This window comes from Pseudonaja textilis, chromosome 3, assembly GCF_049901715.1.
Source record: "Pseudonaja textilis isolate UNSWEBS1 chromosome 3, rPseTex1.2, whole genome shotgun sequence".
NCBI classification, from domain to species: domain Eukaryota; kingdom Metazoa; phylum Chordata; class Lepidosauria; order Squamata; family Elapidae; genus Pseudonaja; species Pseudonaja textilis.
The window spans coordinates 153,873,853-153,893,929 of record NC_141992.1 but is presented as its reverse complement, the minus strand read 5'-3'; the positions used below and the strand labels follow the sequence as shown (position 1 = coordinate 153,893,929).

General features: G+C 33.1%; 1 protein-coding gene across 3 annotated transcripts in view; it reads left to right on the top strand.

Moving 5' to 3' along the window:
• Positions 1-20,077, top strand: part of ROCK1 (Rho associated coiled-coil containing protein kinase 1) — an 86,471-nt gene extending 66,394 nt beyond the window's left edge. Inside the window, exons 26-35 of one of the 3 annotated variants that reach the window (XM_026699332.2) lie at positions 662-750; positions 2,646-2,834; positions 5,065-5,230; positions 6,155-6,225; positions 6,745-6,833; positions 7,634-7,712; positions 7,819-8,080; positions 9,390-9,594; positions 14,711-14,767; positions 16,764-20,077. In XM_026699332.2, coding sequence (XP_026555117.1) covers positions 662-750; positions 2,646-2,834; positions 5,065-5,230; positions 6,155-6,225; positions 6,745-6,833; positions 7,634-7,712; positions 7,819-8,080; positions 9,390-9,594; positions 14,711-14,767; positions 16,764-16,767 — 1,211 coding nt within the window. In that variant the 3' untranslated portion in view covers positions 16,768-20,077. Of the gene's footprint in view, positions 1-661; positions 751-2,645; positions 2,835-5,064; positions 5,231-6,154; positions 6,226-6,744; positions 6,834-7,633; positions 7,713-7,818; positions 8,081-9,389; positions 9,599-14,710; positions 14,768-16,763 lie in introns of those variants that run through there. The other 2 variants (XM_026699333.2, XM_087931149.1) reach the window with 2 other exon arrangements.

Below are 20,077 nucleotides of genomic sequence, written 5' to 3'. Positions count from 1 at the left end.
AAAAAGTGTTTCTGCGTGAAACTGGTCCCTGGTACAAAAAAGGTTGGGGACCACTGACTTAGACAGTCAGCCAATATTTATTTAACAATGGGCACACTAAATTTTCTCTCACAATTAAGCATGTACTATAGGAACTGTTTTATTTTTCCATTGTTTGTCACATTCCATGCACATGCAATTTATATGTAATTTTTGAAAACCAAGAATGGCAATAACTGAACCTTATCAGCTTGGACATTGTGTCAGTTGATACATAGATCTTAATTAGCAAAGAAAGTGATTCTAGGTTTTTTTATGAATTGTAAGTAATAAATACATTAATACAATAAATACGTAACTCCAAACTGTAGTTCATTTGCTTTAAATACCATTTTTATGTTTCATGTATTATACAGAACTAAACACATTACAATCACAGTTGCTAGGTTCACAAAACACAGTGAATCATAATTATATTATGAATTAGGTTAATAAGTCAACCAAGTCTGCCTGTCTACCGTATTTAAAAGCTAAGCATTTCCCATCCTGTATAATTCTGGGCTGAATATGTAGGGTCAGGACTCTGTTCTGTTTCTATTAAATTAAGATTTAGCAAAGAAGAGAAAGTGCATATGATACTGAAGCAATAAAATTCCATAAATTCTTAATTTTTTTCAACAAGAGTATATATTGAAAAAAGAAGAGGAATTCAACGCAATTAGAACACAGTATGAAAAAAACCTGAACTATGAAAGAACGCTTAAAACACAGGTAAGTGTATTTTGGAAGATTGATGGAGATGTCTATTTTAAACGACATCTATTTTAGGTTATTTATTTTTTAATAAATTTATATGCAGCCCATCTTGCTATCCAAAGTGACTCTGGGTAATTTACAATAAATATAAAAATAAATTACAAATATAAAAAATATTTAAAATTCCAAGAGTTAAATACAGACTAACAAAAAAACTTAAGGACTCATGCAGAGTGAGAGTGGAGCATTCTCTATCACTACACCAATTACTGCCAGCCTAGTGCATCTCCATTGGGGCCCTAAGTAACGAGCCAGTTTTTTAGGCCCTTCCAGAAGGCCAAAAGAGTGGGGGAAAATCTCACCTCCAGTTGCAAAACAGAGGACAATAACAGAACAGGCTTTTCTCCTGGATTCTGCCAGCCTTGGCTGATGGAATCCGCGACAGGCCCCTTCTGCCAGAATGAGTAGGGCAGGCTGATCCCATTGGAGCCAGATGGCTCCTCAGATATGCTGGACCCATGACATCAACACCTGGAAGCAGATTGACAACCAGTGCATCTCATGTAACACTACTATTACATGTCTGGTCGTTAGAGACATCCAAAACAGTTCATGCTACTGAATTCGGAATCAATTTTAGCTTCCAAATACTCTTCAAGGGTAGCCCCACGTGGAGTGCACTGCAGTAATAAAAACAAGAGATGACCAGGGCACAAGTGACTAAGTACACGTCTTCATAAATATAGTGTTTTGGTTCTTCATAAATAATTTTGTTTTTCTTAATTTTAATGCATACAGTAACAGAAAAAAAACTTAAATATATTGATCAGCCTTAGGGAGCCTGTACCACATTTTTAAAAATTGTTATTTCAGAAAATGACCTTTGTTTTGTAATGTATATACAACCTTCTCATAAGCATTTGCCATTATGCTCATTAATAATTAAGATACCTGTATAAAAAGGGTGCCTCAAAAATCAGTAATTAGATCAGTAAAGAGTTGTCTTTCATATAGATACATTGTTTTCTGGGTAGTGATACATATGGTTACTTTACATCAAAATTAAACTGAAAAACACTGTTGATAGTCAATGGTATCCTAGATAGTTAAATGGTCTGATGCAATAAAAGGCAGATTACTACATTTATGAATATTTAGATGACAAACGTGTAGAGATACTAATGCTTCCACAAGAGCCATTTTTTTGTTGTAGTTAACACACCAGGCTAAAAACTGGAAGATCATTAATTCTAGTTATGTTTTATGTAAAAACAGCTAAGTGATTTTGATCAAGTTACTTTCATCTCTAGGAAGAAAGCAATGACAAACTACTTCCAAAAATATTGCTAAGAAAACTTAAGAGACTTGCCTTACTACTGACTCAAAAGTTACATGTACAAAAAAATGTTTCCTTACATAGCTCATGGTTATTCATTTGAGTTAGAATAGAACCACTTAAGCCTATACATGTATTCCAGATGGATGTGAGATTTGTATTTGTTTATCTTGAATTGAGGTAGCACAAACTTTAATTATTTAATGGTCGCTTAGTGCCGGGTCCGTGCTTTACCAGAAAACCTTATCACATCAACTTGTGTTGCTGGTTTCATTTATGCGGGATGCCAGAATGTGACAACTAATTTTATGTTGTGGAATGTTAACATTTGAAGTTGTTTTAACAAAGTGGTGAAATGGTTTCCAAGAGAAGATATTAATTAACCCAAAGTAAAGCTATTAATTATCTGCTGTGTCTTTAATAGACTAAGCTGAGGATGTTCTTCATAAAATATTCAGGTTGAAAAATATTTATTGATATTTATTGTCTAGATAGAAATCTTCTTTGCTTACTTTCCAAGGTGAATTTGTATTAATGTATCTACTTTGATTTTCTTCTATTTAATATGCAATAGGCTGTGAACAAATTGGCTGAGATTATGAATCGAAAAGATTTTAAACTAGATAGGAAGAAAGTAAATATGCAAGATTTCAAGAAAAAAGAGAAGGAAAACCGAAAGTTGCAGTTGGAACTTAACCAGGAAAAGGAGAAATTTAATCAGATGGTAATAAAATATCAAAAGGAGCTTAATGAAATGCAAGCGGTAAGACTTTTTAACATAATTATCAAATAGTTTCACTGATCATATTCTCTTTGAAGCCCAATTATATTTCAGATTTAAAAGACATATAAAATTCAGTCTGTTCAAACATTATGGTTAATTTGTATTATTCACTGAAAGGGACAACATGTGAAAAGATAACTTCTGGGTTGATCTATTAAGTATTGCAAAATGCCTCAGATAGGAGAACATGAATATGTTATTGATTGGTGGGCTCCCACTGTTGCCTTAAATCCCACTTAGGCTGCTGTTACTGTTAATAAAAAGAGAAACAATTTGGCATTTCCCCAGCACAGTGTTGATTCTCCTAGTCCTAATTTCTTATTTACAGGCTAATATGCTTGGGGGAGGGGGGAGGCATACAAGAAGAATTGGAACATTCTTTGTTATTGTTCAGTCTTCCCCACAACAATTGCAACAATAAGGGAAAGATGAGTAGTACCAGCAAGAAAAGAAGAGTGGCTTTTCATTTCAGAAAAGAGAGTTTGATAAGGCAACACACTATATAACAAAAAAAATTAAGCATAAGACAAATATAGATCTTAACAACAGACAACCTTTCCAATGTCATTTCTCTGCTGTTGACCAATTAAAATAGCAAGCTAAATAATTTCCCCAGACCTCTACCAATTTTCTTTACCATCTCTTGAGTTATTTTCATGTATACTTTTTTAGGATTACATTACATAATTTTCTTGTGCTTAATCCATCAGTTTGCTTATATCTATGTATTTGTGGTCCAGCACATAATTTTTGTTTTCTTCCATTTGTTTGCCTCTGTCCAGAGTTCCAAAGGCTATTTGTTTTTATCCTATCTGTCAGTATATTGACTTAGCCACTTCTGTTCTTTTTTTCTCTCTTTTGTAATTGATTAAAATACGGTTGTCATGTATTCAGAACAGAAGAAATGCTATGCCCAAACTACTTGATAGTGGAATATTTGACTCAGTAGAAGAAGCCTCATACCTGGTTCTACTTGAATTGGGCAATCTCTTAAGGAATTCATATTCTACACCATATAGAACTTTAAAGTTGACAATAAGTATTGTGAGATGCATCTGGAAAGTAAAAACGTAGATGCCACATGGATAAACTTAAGCAGCTACCAACCAGATTTGAGGTTCAAGGAGAGCCCCTTGTACAATGTCAACAATACAGAGATTATTTGATAAGGGATGTACCATTATCAAAGTGTCTCATTTCTGGCATACCAAGTTAACTGCTAAGCCTTTGATGGTTATAATTTTCCAATAATAATGACTTTCACTAAATTTTATTAAGATTTATTGAGAAAAAAGGGATTGAATTACAAGAATTTTATCAATTAAACTGTTACCTGTATAAAAGCAGAATGTCCCGATATACATTATAGCAGATCTTTCTCTTAATTGTTTTCTAATTTCAATATGGAATTTCCTATGTAAACTATTAAAATTACCCATAAGAGCATTCCATGTCCATCCATTTTCCTTGATAAGTGGAATCTGTCAACATTGCTCCATGGATGAAGGGTGTGATTCATTGTCATTTTTTTGGTCTTCCTATCCTGGAGTTTTAGTTTAGCTTGGTTCTAGTTCCATCTCATAAACAAGCTTAAATCCCAGCTGAAAAGAGTCTAGATCAGATGTGTCTGACCCACAGGCTGCACGTGGTCCTTGACAGCTAATAATGTGGCCTCACAAAATATAAAAAAAACATTTAAAGGAAGTTTGCTATTTATATACATTAATTATATTTGATGTATGGTCCAAAACAATTCCTCTTCACTCAGTGTGATCCAGGCAAACAAAAGGTTGGACACCTAGGATCTAGATAATCCTTTTAATCCAGAGCTTCTATAAGTAAAGCCCCACCATTCTCTCACCCAACTTCCCTAAAAAGGGAAGGTTGGAGATAGGCTGATAGTTATCTAAAATAGCCAGCTTCCACAATGGTTTGTCATCTCTGCTGACTCTGGGTTTAGTCAGCCAATATCTGAATTTGAGCAGTGTTAGCCTCCAGATACTATGCAAACTTGTTTCAGTGGCCTAGAAGTTCATTTTCCCACCTAATATTTCCCAGCACGGACTAGAATAAACAATATGCTCTACAGCTCTCCATAAAAATGATATAAGCAAAAAATTGTTTATGAAAATTGACTCTACTATGAATTATGAGATGAATTCATAGAAATATTGGAAGAATGGTTTACCCCATTTTCTATTGAATACAGCAACTGCTGGAAGAGTCCACCTACAGGAATGAACTTCAAATGCAGCTGGACAGTAAAGAGAGTGATATAGAACAATTGCGTAGTAAAATTTTAGACTTGCAGCAGGGCATGGACTCTACTAGTGTTGCCAGCCTTCCAGCTGATGAAGCAGACGGAAGTGTTACAGGTAAGAGAGTCACTCTTTGTAATTCTCCATCATGTTATACTAAAAATATTATCCTATTTAGATAAGATGTCAATGTTTTAATATTAGTTTTTCTTTTTTGTCTATTTATATTTTATACATTCAAATGATGAACAAAAATAGATTTTATCATCACAAGTATATATGAATTTTTATGTTTACATCACTATTTTGGACAAACCCATATACCTAATAATTACTTTTCATATGCAGCTTATCACCTTCATATCATCTTGGTTCAAAAATAGTAACTTGAATTTGGATGTTTTGTATGTTTTGATATTTTTGTATGTGAGAACCAAGAATTTCAACAGCTTATAGTTAATTTTAATTAAGCTTCACATCATAGGTTTGTTCTTTCATTTTAGCATTCTCTGTCATTTAAAATTGAATAAATTGCTTTTTTCTTATTCTTTATATCTAGCTGATTCTTCCACATTCCTTATTTATTTCTCTTCTGTTCTTAACTTCTGTGAGTAATGGGACAAATTGAGATTTCTTGCTTGCTCTTTTGCACTTTTATTTTGGCTTTCAATTACTATATATTTATGCAAAATATTTAATTGCTCCCCTCTATTATGAAATTAGGAATATAATTTTTGTAAAATACCTTTATGCTGAAACAGTTGCCCTTTGAAATCTTGTCAACTAAATTAAAACATATCCATTGAAAATGTTGGATGTAAGTTTATAACATCTTTGTAGGTTTTGCAATGGTGCCATGGTAAATGAATTTGTGACCAGGCATGAAAAAAGCTTAAATCCTTGTTCTTGTTTAGCTAAGCTTATTTGTTGCTATTTTGTTAGTTTGTTTGACCATTGCTAATGGCTGCATGAAAACAAATCTTTTCTTTTACAATTCTCTGCAAATAAAATGTTAACCAATATATATTGTTTTTTATACAGAATCAAGAATCGAGGGCTGGCTTTCAATACCAAACAAAGGGAATATTAAACGTTATGGGTGGAAGAAGCAGGTATTGATTAACTTGCCTTTCATAAGCCAAATCAAGTACTGATTTTGACTTGAATCCAGACTACAGAAACATGGGTGTTTACAATGGGAATTAATAAAGTCAAATTCAGATATGAAATGTTACAGTTGCAGTAAAGAAAAACAAGAGAAACTATTATATGAAATCTTGTCTGCTGTTAAAATAATTTTATCTACAGTTTATGTTTAAATATTTTTATAATTTATACGATAAATTATCATAGCATGCATAGAACTTGAAATTATTTAACCCATATATGAAAATATTTTAATGTTAATACATTGAAAGTGTTATCAAAAGTGTGATATGGCTAAATTATATTACATTTGTATTTGCCTTTCATTGTAATATACAAGTGGTTAGTTAAAGTTTCTATAGCTGCTCATATTACAAGACACCTTTTATTTGGCCAGAAAATTTGACTTGCTTTATATGACTTTTATCATGTGCAACCATAACATAGGCATTAATAGTGTCTTTTCTTTTCCTTTTCCCTCCCAGTATGTTGTGGTCAGCAGCAGGAAGATTCTATTCTATAATGATGAACAGGATAAAGAACAATCTAATCCATGTATGGTATTGGATATAGAGTACGTTTTAATAATATCAATTTGAAATAATTTTGAAGTCTTAAAAGTCTGTAGGTGCTTGTTGAAGTATAATTAATTTTGGTTAACCTTTTGTCCTAATAATTTTCAAAATATTTTCTCTAAACATTATTTATCTCATATAATATAATATAATATAATATAATATAATATAATATAATATAATATAATTATATTATATTATATTATATTATATTATATTATATTATATTATATTATATTATATTATATTATATTATATTATATTAATTATATAATATATAATATTATATAATATAATGTATCATTTTATCCAATATCCACTTTCCCTGTTGCCAAAATCAGATTGATCATTATCATCAGAATTCTTTTGTTTTAAGATGATTAAAATAATTAAACATTGTGTCCATTTTTTAATAGTCTGGATTTTGCAAAAAATTTTTAAATTAATAACTTCAGCTGTACATTTTACTTTAGTGCAATATGATGGGCCACTGCAATTATAATACATATGTTCACAGAATAAACTGTTCGAGAGTATAGATAACATAAAAAATGTTTACATTCATCACTATAAAAAGCATTCTTTTTCTGGTATTCTAATAGTTACGCATTTTTTTCATTTATGAATGCTATTATGTTGATTAAGCAGTATGTTGCATGGGTATCACCTATTGTTGCAAGGAATATCACCTATGAATATGGGATATTAACATAAAATAGTCAATGTTATAGTGTTAAACTAGATGATATATTTCCCTTGTACTGAGAATGATTATTAACACCGTGTAATTTCATTTTAGTAAATTGTTCCATGTTAGACCAGTTACACAGGGTGATGTTTATAGAGCAGAAACTGAAGAAATACCCAAAATATTTCAGGTAAAGCGTTTGCTTATACAGTTTGTTCGTTTAGTTAATGTGTATTTATATACCCAGGGACTGACACAAATCTTTACACTTTTTTGTTTTGGTTTGCTTTTATCAGATCCTATATGCCAATGAGGGAGAGTGTAGAAAAGACTTGGAAGTAGAATCAATACAGCCAGCAGAGAAGACAAATTTTCTGCATCATAAAGGGCATGAATTTGTCCCAACTTTATACCATTTTCCAGCCAATTGTGAGGCTTGTGCCAAGCCTCTATGGCACGTATTTAAGCCACCCCCTGCAGTGGAATGTCGGCGATGCCATGTTAAATGCCACAAAGATCACTTGGATAAAAAAGAAGAATTAATAGCACCATGTAAAGGTATGGCATAAAATGATTTTAATTATTGTTCAATGTGTTTCTAACAGTTTCAATATAGGATATGCAGGTATGAAGTTCTTGTTGAAATTGTTGACCTAAATCCTGTTTAATTTGTCAAATTTGGCTGGAATACAGTGTGTTTGGGTGTATGTATATATGTGTATTTATATAAATCTAATTAAGATGGATTTACATTTTTGAGCAAGTATTTGTTACAGTGTGCTGTTTGTTTGGATCCAACCCAGTTTTTACTTTGAACCATTTAGATTCCTAAAATCACCTCATATTTCATCTCAGGAACAAATATGTACAGATTTGGAATATGCATTAAAAGTTAAGTGTTGCCTTTAAGGCTTCTATCGTAAATATGCTTACGTCCATGAATGTAGTTCAGGGTAATTTGAAATAGACAACCAAACAATACTTAGAATGGAATAATCCACCCAGAATCATCTTGTAGCGGGGAGAGCGGCATAATAAATAAAAAATAAAAGATGTATATATGAGTTGGACCTTTTCTATTTACCTTTAACACTCCAGTATATTATTCTGATTTCTAGTTAGGTCATTCATTAGCACGGCAGAGTAAACTAAATAGTTTATGTTTCAAATGAAACAAAATACAAACGTAAAACTACAGCTACACAGTTGAAAAAACTTGCTTTGGTCTATCATCAAAATAGCATTTTTTGAAAATAAATTCTATTACAGTTTTTTGGTCTGTTTCCAAAGGAAACAGGAGTTGTATGGTTCCAATGACCTTCCGACAAAAGTTTCACATGAACTTTAACCAAATATAACTTTAGCATTTTGAGAAAATGCTGTGCCCGTCTGGATTGTATTGCTATTGCTGATCTTTGCATAATCTTGATGTGCCTACATTTGGTTGACTTATGAAAAACTACAGTCAAGTATTTAAAGATTATAAGATTATAACTTGCTCTATTGTCTGATCATTTAACTATCAGGACAAACTCTACGATGCTGTGCAAAAATTGAGATCTTGATTTTACTATAATTGATCTCAAGTGCTTCCTTATTACAATACCTAGTAGGTAAGCTTCTCAGATGAATCTTTGGTTTTTATGACTCAGCACCAGAGTGTTAATGAAAGTTAGTAAGCTTTTTAATCAAATAATTTGTTTTGTCTTTTATATTCTATGTATTTGAAATGCTATTTTTGTGCATCACTACAGACTTTCATTGGAAGAAAAAGCAGTGATAATTAATATGATTTGCAAGCAAAACATGCCATATATTCTTTTTTCTCAAACAGTTTGGGTCTGTTCATTATTTTTTTTCCCAATAGTAAGTTATGACATAACTTCAGCAAGAGACATGTTGCTGTTGGCATCCTGTCAGGAAGATCAGAAGAAATGGGTTTCTCATTTAATAAAGAAGCTCCCCAAAACACCACCATCTAGTTTTGTTCGTGCTTCACCGAGGACTCTTTCCACAAGATCTACAGCGAATCAGTCATTCAGGAAAGTTAAAAATACTTCTGCAAAAGCTAGGTGAGATATGAACAGACTACATTTTAATCTTTTTCCTAACAGAAACCAATTATAAATAGATTTTAATACAAAAATAGCAATCAAAATGATCAGTATATTAGAACATTGTTACATTGATGTAGATAAAGTCACGGTCAGTAATGGGGAATATAAAACATGAAATGTTTCTTCTGTAAATGTTTTGCTAAAGATATATTAAAAGCCTGTACTGGGCATACACAGTATTTTGTGTTTTCATGTGAAGCTGGACATTATGGTTTGTTAATTATAGCTTATAGCTTGAAGTGCAATTCTCAGTTACTTAAGAGTCAATATTAAAATAAATAATGGCTGTACAAGCAATGTGCAGTATACAAACCCAGTCTTAGTATACCTAGTATACTAGGTATACAGGTAGTTTTCAACTTACAACCACAATTGAGCCCAAACTTTCTCTTGCTAAGCAAGACATTAGGTGAATTTTGCCCCATTTTACAATCTCTCTTGCCATAGTTGTTAAGTAAATCACTGCAGTTGTTAAGTTAGTAACAAAGTCATTAAGTGAATCTGGCTTCCCATTGACTTTGCTTGTCAGAAGATTGCAAAAGAGGATCACAGAACTCCGGAATACTGCAACTGTCATAAATATAAACCAGTTGCCAAGCATCCAAATTTTGATCACATGACCAAGGAGATGTTGCAACAATTGTAAGTGTGAAAAATGGTCATGTCACTTTTTTCAGTGCTTTGTAACTTTGAACGGTCATTAAGTGAAGTGTTGTAAGTTGTGGACTACCTGTTTAAGATTTAAATTATTTCTTTATAAATAATGGTTACTCTTACATGGATACTCTGTGAATTATGTGAACTGAAATAAGCATCATTCATTCATTCATTCATTCATTCACTTACTCATTCACTCACTCACTCATTCAGTCATCCATCTTGTGTGGCCAAGTCTCTTATACAAAACAACCTGGATGTACCTGGTTAACATCAAATTGAAACAACTTTATAAAAACTACAAAAAACATGCTATAAAAGGCACATATCCTATCACTGATGTTTTTTGATAGAAGGAACTTGGAGCATACTTATATCTTGTAGGATGGGCAGCAATAATTGGAAATAGACAGTTTCACAAGTAGCCTGCCATGTGTCATTAAGGACTTTATAGGTGATAATCAGCTTGAATTACATCCAGAAACCCCTGCAGCTTGTGAATCATTGGTATTATATGGTTGTCTCAAGGTGCACTTGTAAATGATTGAATGACTACATTCTGGACTATTTGTAGCTTCTGAGTGGTCTTTGAGGGCAACTGCATGTAGGCCACGTTGCAGTTAATTCAAACAGGAGATGACAAGTAATCATGAGCAGGACTTCTTGAACCAAGAATAAACACAGTTTCTGCACAAGATGCATGAAGACCCTTCTGAGTGTGAGTGCCATCTGTTTCTCAGGCAGGAGCTGATAGTCTAGGAAGAGTCTTAAATTCTTTCTTGGAGAATGTAACCCCTTCTAGAACTAATTCCCAGTTCTAGGGGACATTAAAACTCACAGAAACTCAATCTTTTGATGGATAAACTAAACCCTGTTGCCTCACAGCCTGAGAGAAAACAATATGCGGAGAGTCCCAGACATGCTTTTTCAGGAGGCAGCTGGACTTTCTTGTTTTTCTTTTGAAGATGGTTCACTTCTCATCCAAGAAGCTTCTTAACCTCTGACAAGATAGTGGGGAATGGAAGGATTATATTCCTTGCAGACAGCTAATAATCTGTATCCTTTTAGAAGGTTGTTGAAACACTTGGAGGTTTATCTGTATCCTCAGGATCACCTGAATATAGTGCTCATGGTTCCTGTAGTCTGCATTTTTTTCCTCTGGAAATCCATTCCTACTCCCACACCATTCAAGGCTGTTCATTCCAAATTGTATAGCTAAAAGTAGTGAGTACTAGTGCTTCTGGTCACCTGAGTAGTGCTCCTGGTCTCAGGTGACTCTGACGACACAGATAAACTTCCAAGTGCTTTATCCTCTGAAAGGATTCAGATTACCAGCTAACTGCAAGGAATATAAGTCCTTCCATTCCCCACTATCCTGTCAGAGCTGAAGAAGCTTCTTGGATGAGAAGAGAAACATCTTCAAAAGAAAAAACAAGTCCAGTTGCATCCTAAAAAAGGGACAACCATGACCTGGATGACTGAGAATCTCTACAGACCATATGCTGAGAGAAAACCTTGATTGCATTATTTAATTGGCCAGGAGTATAGCAGATTATCATGAGCACATTGATGAGACAACCTCATTCTGATGGATGACTTCACCGAATAGATATCAAATAGGCATGGGGGAACGAATAGAACTCTAAGGACATATGCAAAACAGGCATAAGTCTGGATTTTTCCTTATCCACAACCAACAGGAATTGGCCTTGGAGGAAGGAGAACCACTACAGTTTCATGACTCTCGTTCTAAACACATTAAACCTATCCAGAACCATACCATAGTAGATGGTATTGAAGATGCTGATCTAAAAAGATCATGATGCACCACCCCATCCCAAATCCACCATAAATCATTAGTAAGTGTCATCAGTACTATATTGGTATGATACCGAGGTCCAAAACCCAACTAAGAAGTCTCCAGATAATCTTTTTGTGCAGGACCTCTGCAGCCAACCTTCTCAACAATCTTTAGAAAGGATAGGTTGAAGACAAAACAAATTTCCTCTAGTACCATTGGATCCAGCAATGGCTTCTAGAGAAATGGGTGGTTCAAATGCTGATTGAATTATCATCTGAAGATTTTATCACTACATGCATCCAACCATATGTTTCCAAGGAGGCCTTGGTTAGTCAGGAGGGCCATGGATTTAATACAGAGATTTATAGCCCCAAGAACTCCATGCACTTTCTTAAGAATAACAGTCTCACTCTCTTTCCATATATTAAGATAAACTGTGCCACAGTCAACTAACTTCATAGGATCTGCCTAGTTGAAGTTTAGTTCAGATTAAATTTTTATCAACCATATACTTTGAATAAATCTCAGAAGTTCCTATTGAAGTTTCCTTGCCCACTCTCTTCTCAGGAGGCCCTGAGTTACCTTGAACAGAGCCAAGAGCTAGCTAACTGCAGACAGGATAACAATGGAAAAATCATTTTGTGTTACTGTTCTTATTAGCACAAGGTAATCCTTAATAAAGGTATTACCTGCTTTTGATTAGATTTGTTCTTCATCATGCTCAAGTGGGACTCTAGACATCTTTTTTGTCATTTCAGGCTTCCTCTGAAATCCAAGGGTCTCTCCAGAATCCACAAACAGGCAGAATAACCTTCTTATTTCACTGTCATCATCTAGTTCCAGGCAGTGACTAAAGCCTCAGTCAAACTGCATTCCTCTAAAATGCAGGTTCCTAGGACAGTACAGTCTCTGGTGGGGGGCAGATGTGGAGAGTTGCAAGGCAATCAAACCACTCTATCATGAAAAGAGATCGATGACAGCATCCTCCACATTCAGTTCACTTCATTCCATGGACCTGCTTAAAGTCTATGGTTACCATGGTGGCCATGAATTCCCAAATTACCTCTGAACTCATACCAAGAGGAGGCATATCTAAATCCTCCAGTACCATAAATCTAGGGACCTCATCTGCCAATTTACCAGCTTAAATATCAAAGCTGCTCTGCTACTAATTATTCTTGCCATAATCTTTTCAGTTCCTTTGAAGTATCATCTCTGCTTTTACAATAACAAAAGCTACCGTCTTTTAAAAGTCATTTTTATTTCATCTCTTCCATCATTCCTTTTGCTTCATTTGCACACTGTGCAGTTTTTATTCAATCATGATTCTTAACAATAATGATTCTGAAATCACAGAAGTCATGCAGTTATTTTTATTTCATTTTGTGAAGGTTATGTTAATGACCAAGTTTCTCAACTTCTTTCTTATAGCGCAACTGCTTTTACTTTATTTAGTATTATTCTAGGACATTAGTGCATGCAGCATTCAATTAAACATTATTCAACTGTAATTTCTGTAACACCCTTCAGATTTAATATTGTAGATTTTGCTGTTTATTATTATTTGTCAGAAAACAGGACTGTTGATAGATGTTTACATTGATATTTTTTTAAAATGTACTCTTTAGATATAAAACTGAAATAATACTTAAACCAAATATTGCTACCTTACTTAAAAGCTGTATTGCTACTTTTAAGCCTTATTTTTTAATAGAATTTGCAGCATCTTTAGCATTTTCTACCTGTTACTGACAGAATTCTTACTGGTTTACCTATCTAATCCTAGACATGACTTTTCATCATATAGAGTGCTATATCACTTGAGATAAGGTAGGTGCTATGCATAAATAAAATTTTGACTGTGGCAAAAATACGCAGAACGGATGAAAATCCATATGAAATCTGCATTTCTCCCAAACATTCTAAGAGAGTAGGGATAGGCACAGGGATAGAAAAGATCAGAGTAGAACAGAACTTTATTTGGCCAAGTATGATTAGACACACAAGGAATTTGTCTCGGTACATAAGCTCTCGGTGTATATGCAAAACAACAGAGCAATAATAATCATAATAATGATACCAATAAAAGAAGGTAGTAGAAAAGATGAGAAGGATAATAGTAGGATCCAATCTGGGTTGGTCACCAGGACCAGAGGTTTAGTTTTCTGAGCTTTCAACCTCATGCTGGAGCCCATCCACAGGAACTTCTCTCTACATCTATAAAATCATCTATATTTTTCTAAAAAAATTACTAACCAGATCTAACAAGATTCTTTGGGAACAACAGTCCACGTATGTTCTTAGCTCTTTCATCTGTGAATCTCATTCCTAGGCATTTTAAAATCTTGATCTCTTAAAATATCTTGGTTTTGCATTATTTACAAAACCTAAAACTTCAGTTTAAAAGATATATTTTTTCTTCACTTCATCAAAACTATTCATTTGTTGTTGTTTCTCCTCTTTTTGTTTCCTACTCATAAATTCATATTTTGGATTGATCTCTCATTTTACTCTGTTTCAACATTCAGATCACTTCTTTTTTCACAAAGCATACAGTTAGCAGTCAGGGCATATGGCAATTATCATGAAATGTTAATTTCTAAATTTCAATAGGTCAAAGGAATATGGATCTGTGGGGGACATTACTCATTCAGAGAATTCAAGTTACTGGTGAGTAGCTTTTGCTTTTAAACACACTAGTACTTGTGTCATGTAACAAAAGTAAGAAAGCAAAATTACTTTCATCAAATAATGAAAAAGGAACTTTCTCAAAGTAAAAAAAACCTTCACCTTAATATTTCTTAGGCTCTTGGGGTTCTTTTTAAAGAAATCTATTACCTTTGCTTCCCTTGGTCCTTGTATATCATTTGCTCAAAATCTTTGTTATGCTATATTGTTCTTTTTGATACTGTTTGTAACAGAACAGTATGTGTATCTTCAAAACAATCTTAATTCTGCTATGTATGGCACGGTGATGGAATCCTATCTTGTAAAAAGTACATTTATTTCTCTTAGTACTTTTTACTGCTTCTCTATCTTATGGGTAAATGTATCTTTGTTATCCACAACCTTATCTAACATTAAGTTAAAAAAGTTAAAAGTTCACTGTAATTCTGATCAACATACTTAGGGTATTGCTTAAAATTAAATACACTTCATGAGTAAGTAAGATAGAGTTCGAAAAAATATTCCATCAAAGTAATTTTGATTATGCCAGTCTTTTTGTAGATAGAAAAGAAAAAGTCAGTACTATTATATCATTTGTAATTTGAATGTCGGACTTTTTTCATTTTCCTCAAGAAGTTTAAAGCATTTTACCTGGACTTTCAGATATTTTTCAGACATTGCTTTCTAAAAACTGTTCAAATATTTCAATTAGTACAGACTAGGATACAAACTCATTGAGGCAGGCCTTCCAATTTTATTCAGTTTTGTACAATCTTCTTGCACTTAAAATCTAATAAATTTGTGTCACAACTATATATCCAGCCATAAATATTTTAAACATTACATTAGTCATGAATTTCATTTTTCTTAAGAAAATATTTTTAGGTCTTTCTTGCCCCTTTCTCTTCCCAATTCTGCCAAGAATAATGTTAATCTTTCTTTGTGATTCTGAATTGTTTATCAATCCTGGTATTATATATAAGAGAAGTACAAATTCAGGTACAAAATAATCTTATTTAAATACTGAAAAGTAAATAGCTTTGCATAGTAAAGTCAAGGTTATACAAGATAATTTTGGTAGGTTCTGGTAATTTTAATATGGAAAATTGAAAGAAGGGACACCTGCCCACAATAATGAAAATACTTTAACATGACTTTGAGAAACAGACACATCTTGCTTTGGCTCAAATAACCCAGTGGGACAATTATTAATATTTAAATTTCTGACACCCAACTGAAGAACATAACCACAATGAAATGTTTTAGAAACTGGACTTAAAAGGGAGTTTTGTTATTTATACAAATGAGCAAAAATAATAAAAATCTGGCACAGCTGTTTGTTCCTCCTGTGAAAAGTTCCTGGGAACAGAAGTTTCAAAGTTTAATATTATTTATATCTTATATTTATTATTTTTATGAATAACTCAAGGTGGTGAACTACTCTTTCCTCCTCTCCACTTCCCCACACCACCAATAATCCTATGAGGTGGGTTGGTGCAAGAATAACAGAGTGGGAAGGGACCTTGGAGGTCTTCTAGTCCAACCCCCTGCTCCAAAGGGAAGCCCCATACCATTTTAGAAAAAGTTTGTCCAATCCCTTTTTAAAAATATCCAGTCTTGAAGCACCCACAAACTTCTTGAAGCAAATTGTTTCATTGATTAATTGTTCTAACTATCAGAAAATTTGTCTTTGGAGTTGGCTCCAAGGATTAGTTCTTTAATTTGATTAGTTTCTTTAAAAACAACAAGAACTGAGGTGATCACAAAATCATGCAAACTCTCTAACTCTCATTACTATTAAGGAAATGCATTAACTATGAAAAGGTTCTGGCTTTCCCAACATGAATACTTCACAAATATTGCTCTTATGCTTTAGTTTAAAAGGAAAAAAATGGTTCTATCTATAATATCTATAATATCTATAAATCTATAATATCATATGAAATGATAAAATAAACATTTGTAATTCTGGCTTTTTGTTTTGTCTTGTTTATTCCAGTTAACAGTAGATGCAAGCTTCACGGATCATGGTGCAGTCTGAGAATGGTGGACTTTTTTCACCATATAGAAGTGTTCAGACTGGTTGTTCTTTCCGATACAACTTTCACAAGCTTCAGGGCTAAGACTGCTGTTACTCACTCCTCCTTGCTTTGGCATAAAAAGCTCGCTGAGGGTATCTTATTGCGGGTTTGCCTTAAGGTAGATTAGATTAATTATTACTATGTAATGCAAGTAAAAGCAAATAAAGCTTAGGATTAGTGCTGCCTTTAGAAATTCCTGAAAAATAAATGCTTGTCAATCTTAATGGAATGTGGTAAGCTTTTCTCATATCAGTGAGAACGAGAGAACTATTTACCCCATGAGAGGGGTATTTATATTGGGATAAGCACATAGGCTTGAATATGGAAAGAAGGTATCTCAAACTGAGAGAAGCTGAAATTTTCATGGAAGACTCAAAGTTGTGCTAAAGCAGCAAAATTTGCTTGAAAACAAAGCCTTATGTAATCACTTGAACTTCAGTGCCTTTTCTGTATTGTTATTAATGCTAATCATTCGTGATAGCTCAAAGTATTACACGGTTTGCTTTACAAAATATTAATTTCACATATTGGTAAAGGAGGAGAAAATGAGTAATTAAGATAATCTATGCATTATTGCCAAGCCATACAGAATTGTTTTTCAAGTGGCGTTAGAAGTAACTGTTAAAACAACGAAGTTTTGAAGTGTATTTTGGTTCATAATTGTTCAACTGTGTTTGTATAACATGTTTCATTTAATAATTTGAAGTGTGAATCACAGTAAGCATACACATATGTATATGTATGCTCCGTTTAACATGTAAATTATTGTTAGAATATTTTTATTGGTTGTTGTTGCCCTTTTAGTGCCTTATTCTGAGAATTCTTTTACTGCCATGTCAAATGAGTTTAGAAATTTAAAATACCTATTGCTGTTGTCAGTAGTTTTATTGATTGAAGTATTGTAGGATCTAGCTCCATTTTCAGTTGTACAATCTTGAATAAAACTGTTGGTTACCACAAGATAATTTAATCATAATACAAATAGTAATAAACACTTTTACAGTGAAAACAAGTTAAATCTCTTAACATGTTAAAATTCCAGGTAATACAGGAGTTGAATACTTTTTAAATTTTTGTCTTGTAGCAGGAATATTATGGTATTAACCGTATGATTTATTTTATTTCTTAACCAAATACCTCTTTAGTAATTTATAATGGCTTTGCAGTTATGTATTAAATAAGAAGCACTGGAAAAAATGATTCGTCTTCATGGCGATTTGCATGTTTCAAGTGGTGTTGAAAGCCTTAGCAATAGATATGTAATAAGCATATCTGTTAATCCAGCAGTTATGACTCGTGCTCATTTAATACAAAATAAAACTAATTTATGAAATAATTATTTTGAAAATGACTGTGGTATTTTCTCCAGAATACAGTTCCTAGGAAGTTTTGTTATACTTTACAGATGACCAACTGTTAGCATATTTAAATCTGATGCTACTTGATAATTTTTTTAAAATTAAATTTTTATAATGTCATACTACATTTTAATACAGGGTAAAATAGTAGAAATCGCATAGGATATTAAAGTACTTGTTTTGATAATTAAATTGTTAAAACCATTTACTAAGCACATAATGATTTCCATCAGAAGCCTTATACCAGGTACACAGCTCTTACAATATTATATTTACATGAATTTTACTTTATGCATAAACCATCATTGTTAATAAAAACATGTTACATTGATTTCTGCCATCTGGAAATCAATGGTATTGCTCTGTTACTATATACAAATAATATGGACTCTAGCAAAGCTTAGGTGGGTAATAAGAATTGAGAGAAGATTGACAATGAATGCTGAAAAGTTAAAAGAGGTTAGGAAAGTGTAGTTAAAGAAGGCCAGAGAAATTTGAATTTGTCAAAGCGGTCTGAGAAAAGAGGAGAGTGTTTGAGATAAGAAGGCAAAAGACTGTGGGATGACTGACATGTAGTATGAGAAGATCAGCAAGTGGAAAGAAGGAACGGGGGGAGGACTTGTGTGCTTGAGATAGTACAAAGCCAAAGAGATGGGACTAATAGGTATAGAACTTTAAAGTTTTGTTAACTGATTCAGAGCTTGGAAAAGGGTCCACAGATTGGTTAGACAGACTGATAGTCTAGAGCAGGGATGTCAAACTCATGGCCCACAGGCCGGATGTATCATGCACTGGTCACCCCACCCCTGGTTTAGCAAAGGGGAGAAAAGTTGCAATACATCACGTGACGATATGACACTGCGAGTTTGACACCTCTGGTCTATAGTGAAGAAGAAACTTACCTCGAGAAAAAACTGAGAAGATAACCAAGGATATGGCTACTGAATTTGTTTGCTTCATGGTTAAAACCAGCAGAGTGAAAAGATATGGAATATTTTGAGTTTGAATTGCTCTACAGTATTCAAAATGGAAAACAGCTGCCCAAGCTGTAGTACAAGAGTTCTGATCACAATGGTACCATTTTGAATTGGAAACATTTTGTCAGAATAAGGGCAGAATGTTTCTAATAAGGTTCAGAACAACCCATTTCAATCTTGAATTGTTTTATATTCTTCTAATTAAAACTTTAAAATTAAGGGGTTTTTAAAAAGAAAAATGACTGTTTCCATTAAGACAAAATAGAATAAGTTTGATTTTAAAAAAAGAAGGTAAAAACGTTACCTGTAAACGTGCAGTTTTCAATGTTCTTACCATTATTTACAATTTCAGTAAATGGGATGAGTGATACCTAACAGGAAGACAGAAATAATCTAAACAATGCATACCCAAATAGTAGCTTAATAACACCAGAACTGACATAGAATTATATATTATAGGGAGAGGTATATTAATGCAGAACAATATTAGCCCATCTATGGAATGTTGCCATGCATTCTGGAGAATTATGCCTAAGCCCAAAATTTAGAGTGCTCAATTTGTTCAATCTCCAGGGGCTATTTTTTATAACATTGAAGAATTCATTCCTGTTATGTGTAATTGTAAACAACTAATCATGCCTGGTTGTGAATTTGGTGTTAAGTCCCTCCCTGCAGTGTCAGTAAAATATGTTTTAATGCAACAATTTCATCTGTATAATGTATCATATTCTGTATTTTTAGTACTGTTAAATTTTCATTTTGATGGTTGGTTCTTTGGTATTCCTCAACCCATATGTATATATTTGCCACCTTATAAATCCATGTCATGAATCATTTGGAGTAGCTGTTGCCTGTAAAACATTATGCTGCAATAAAATAAACCAATGAATCTTTGAA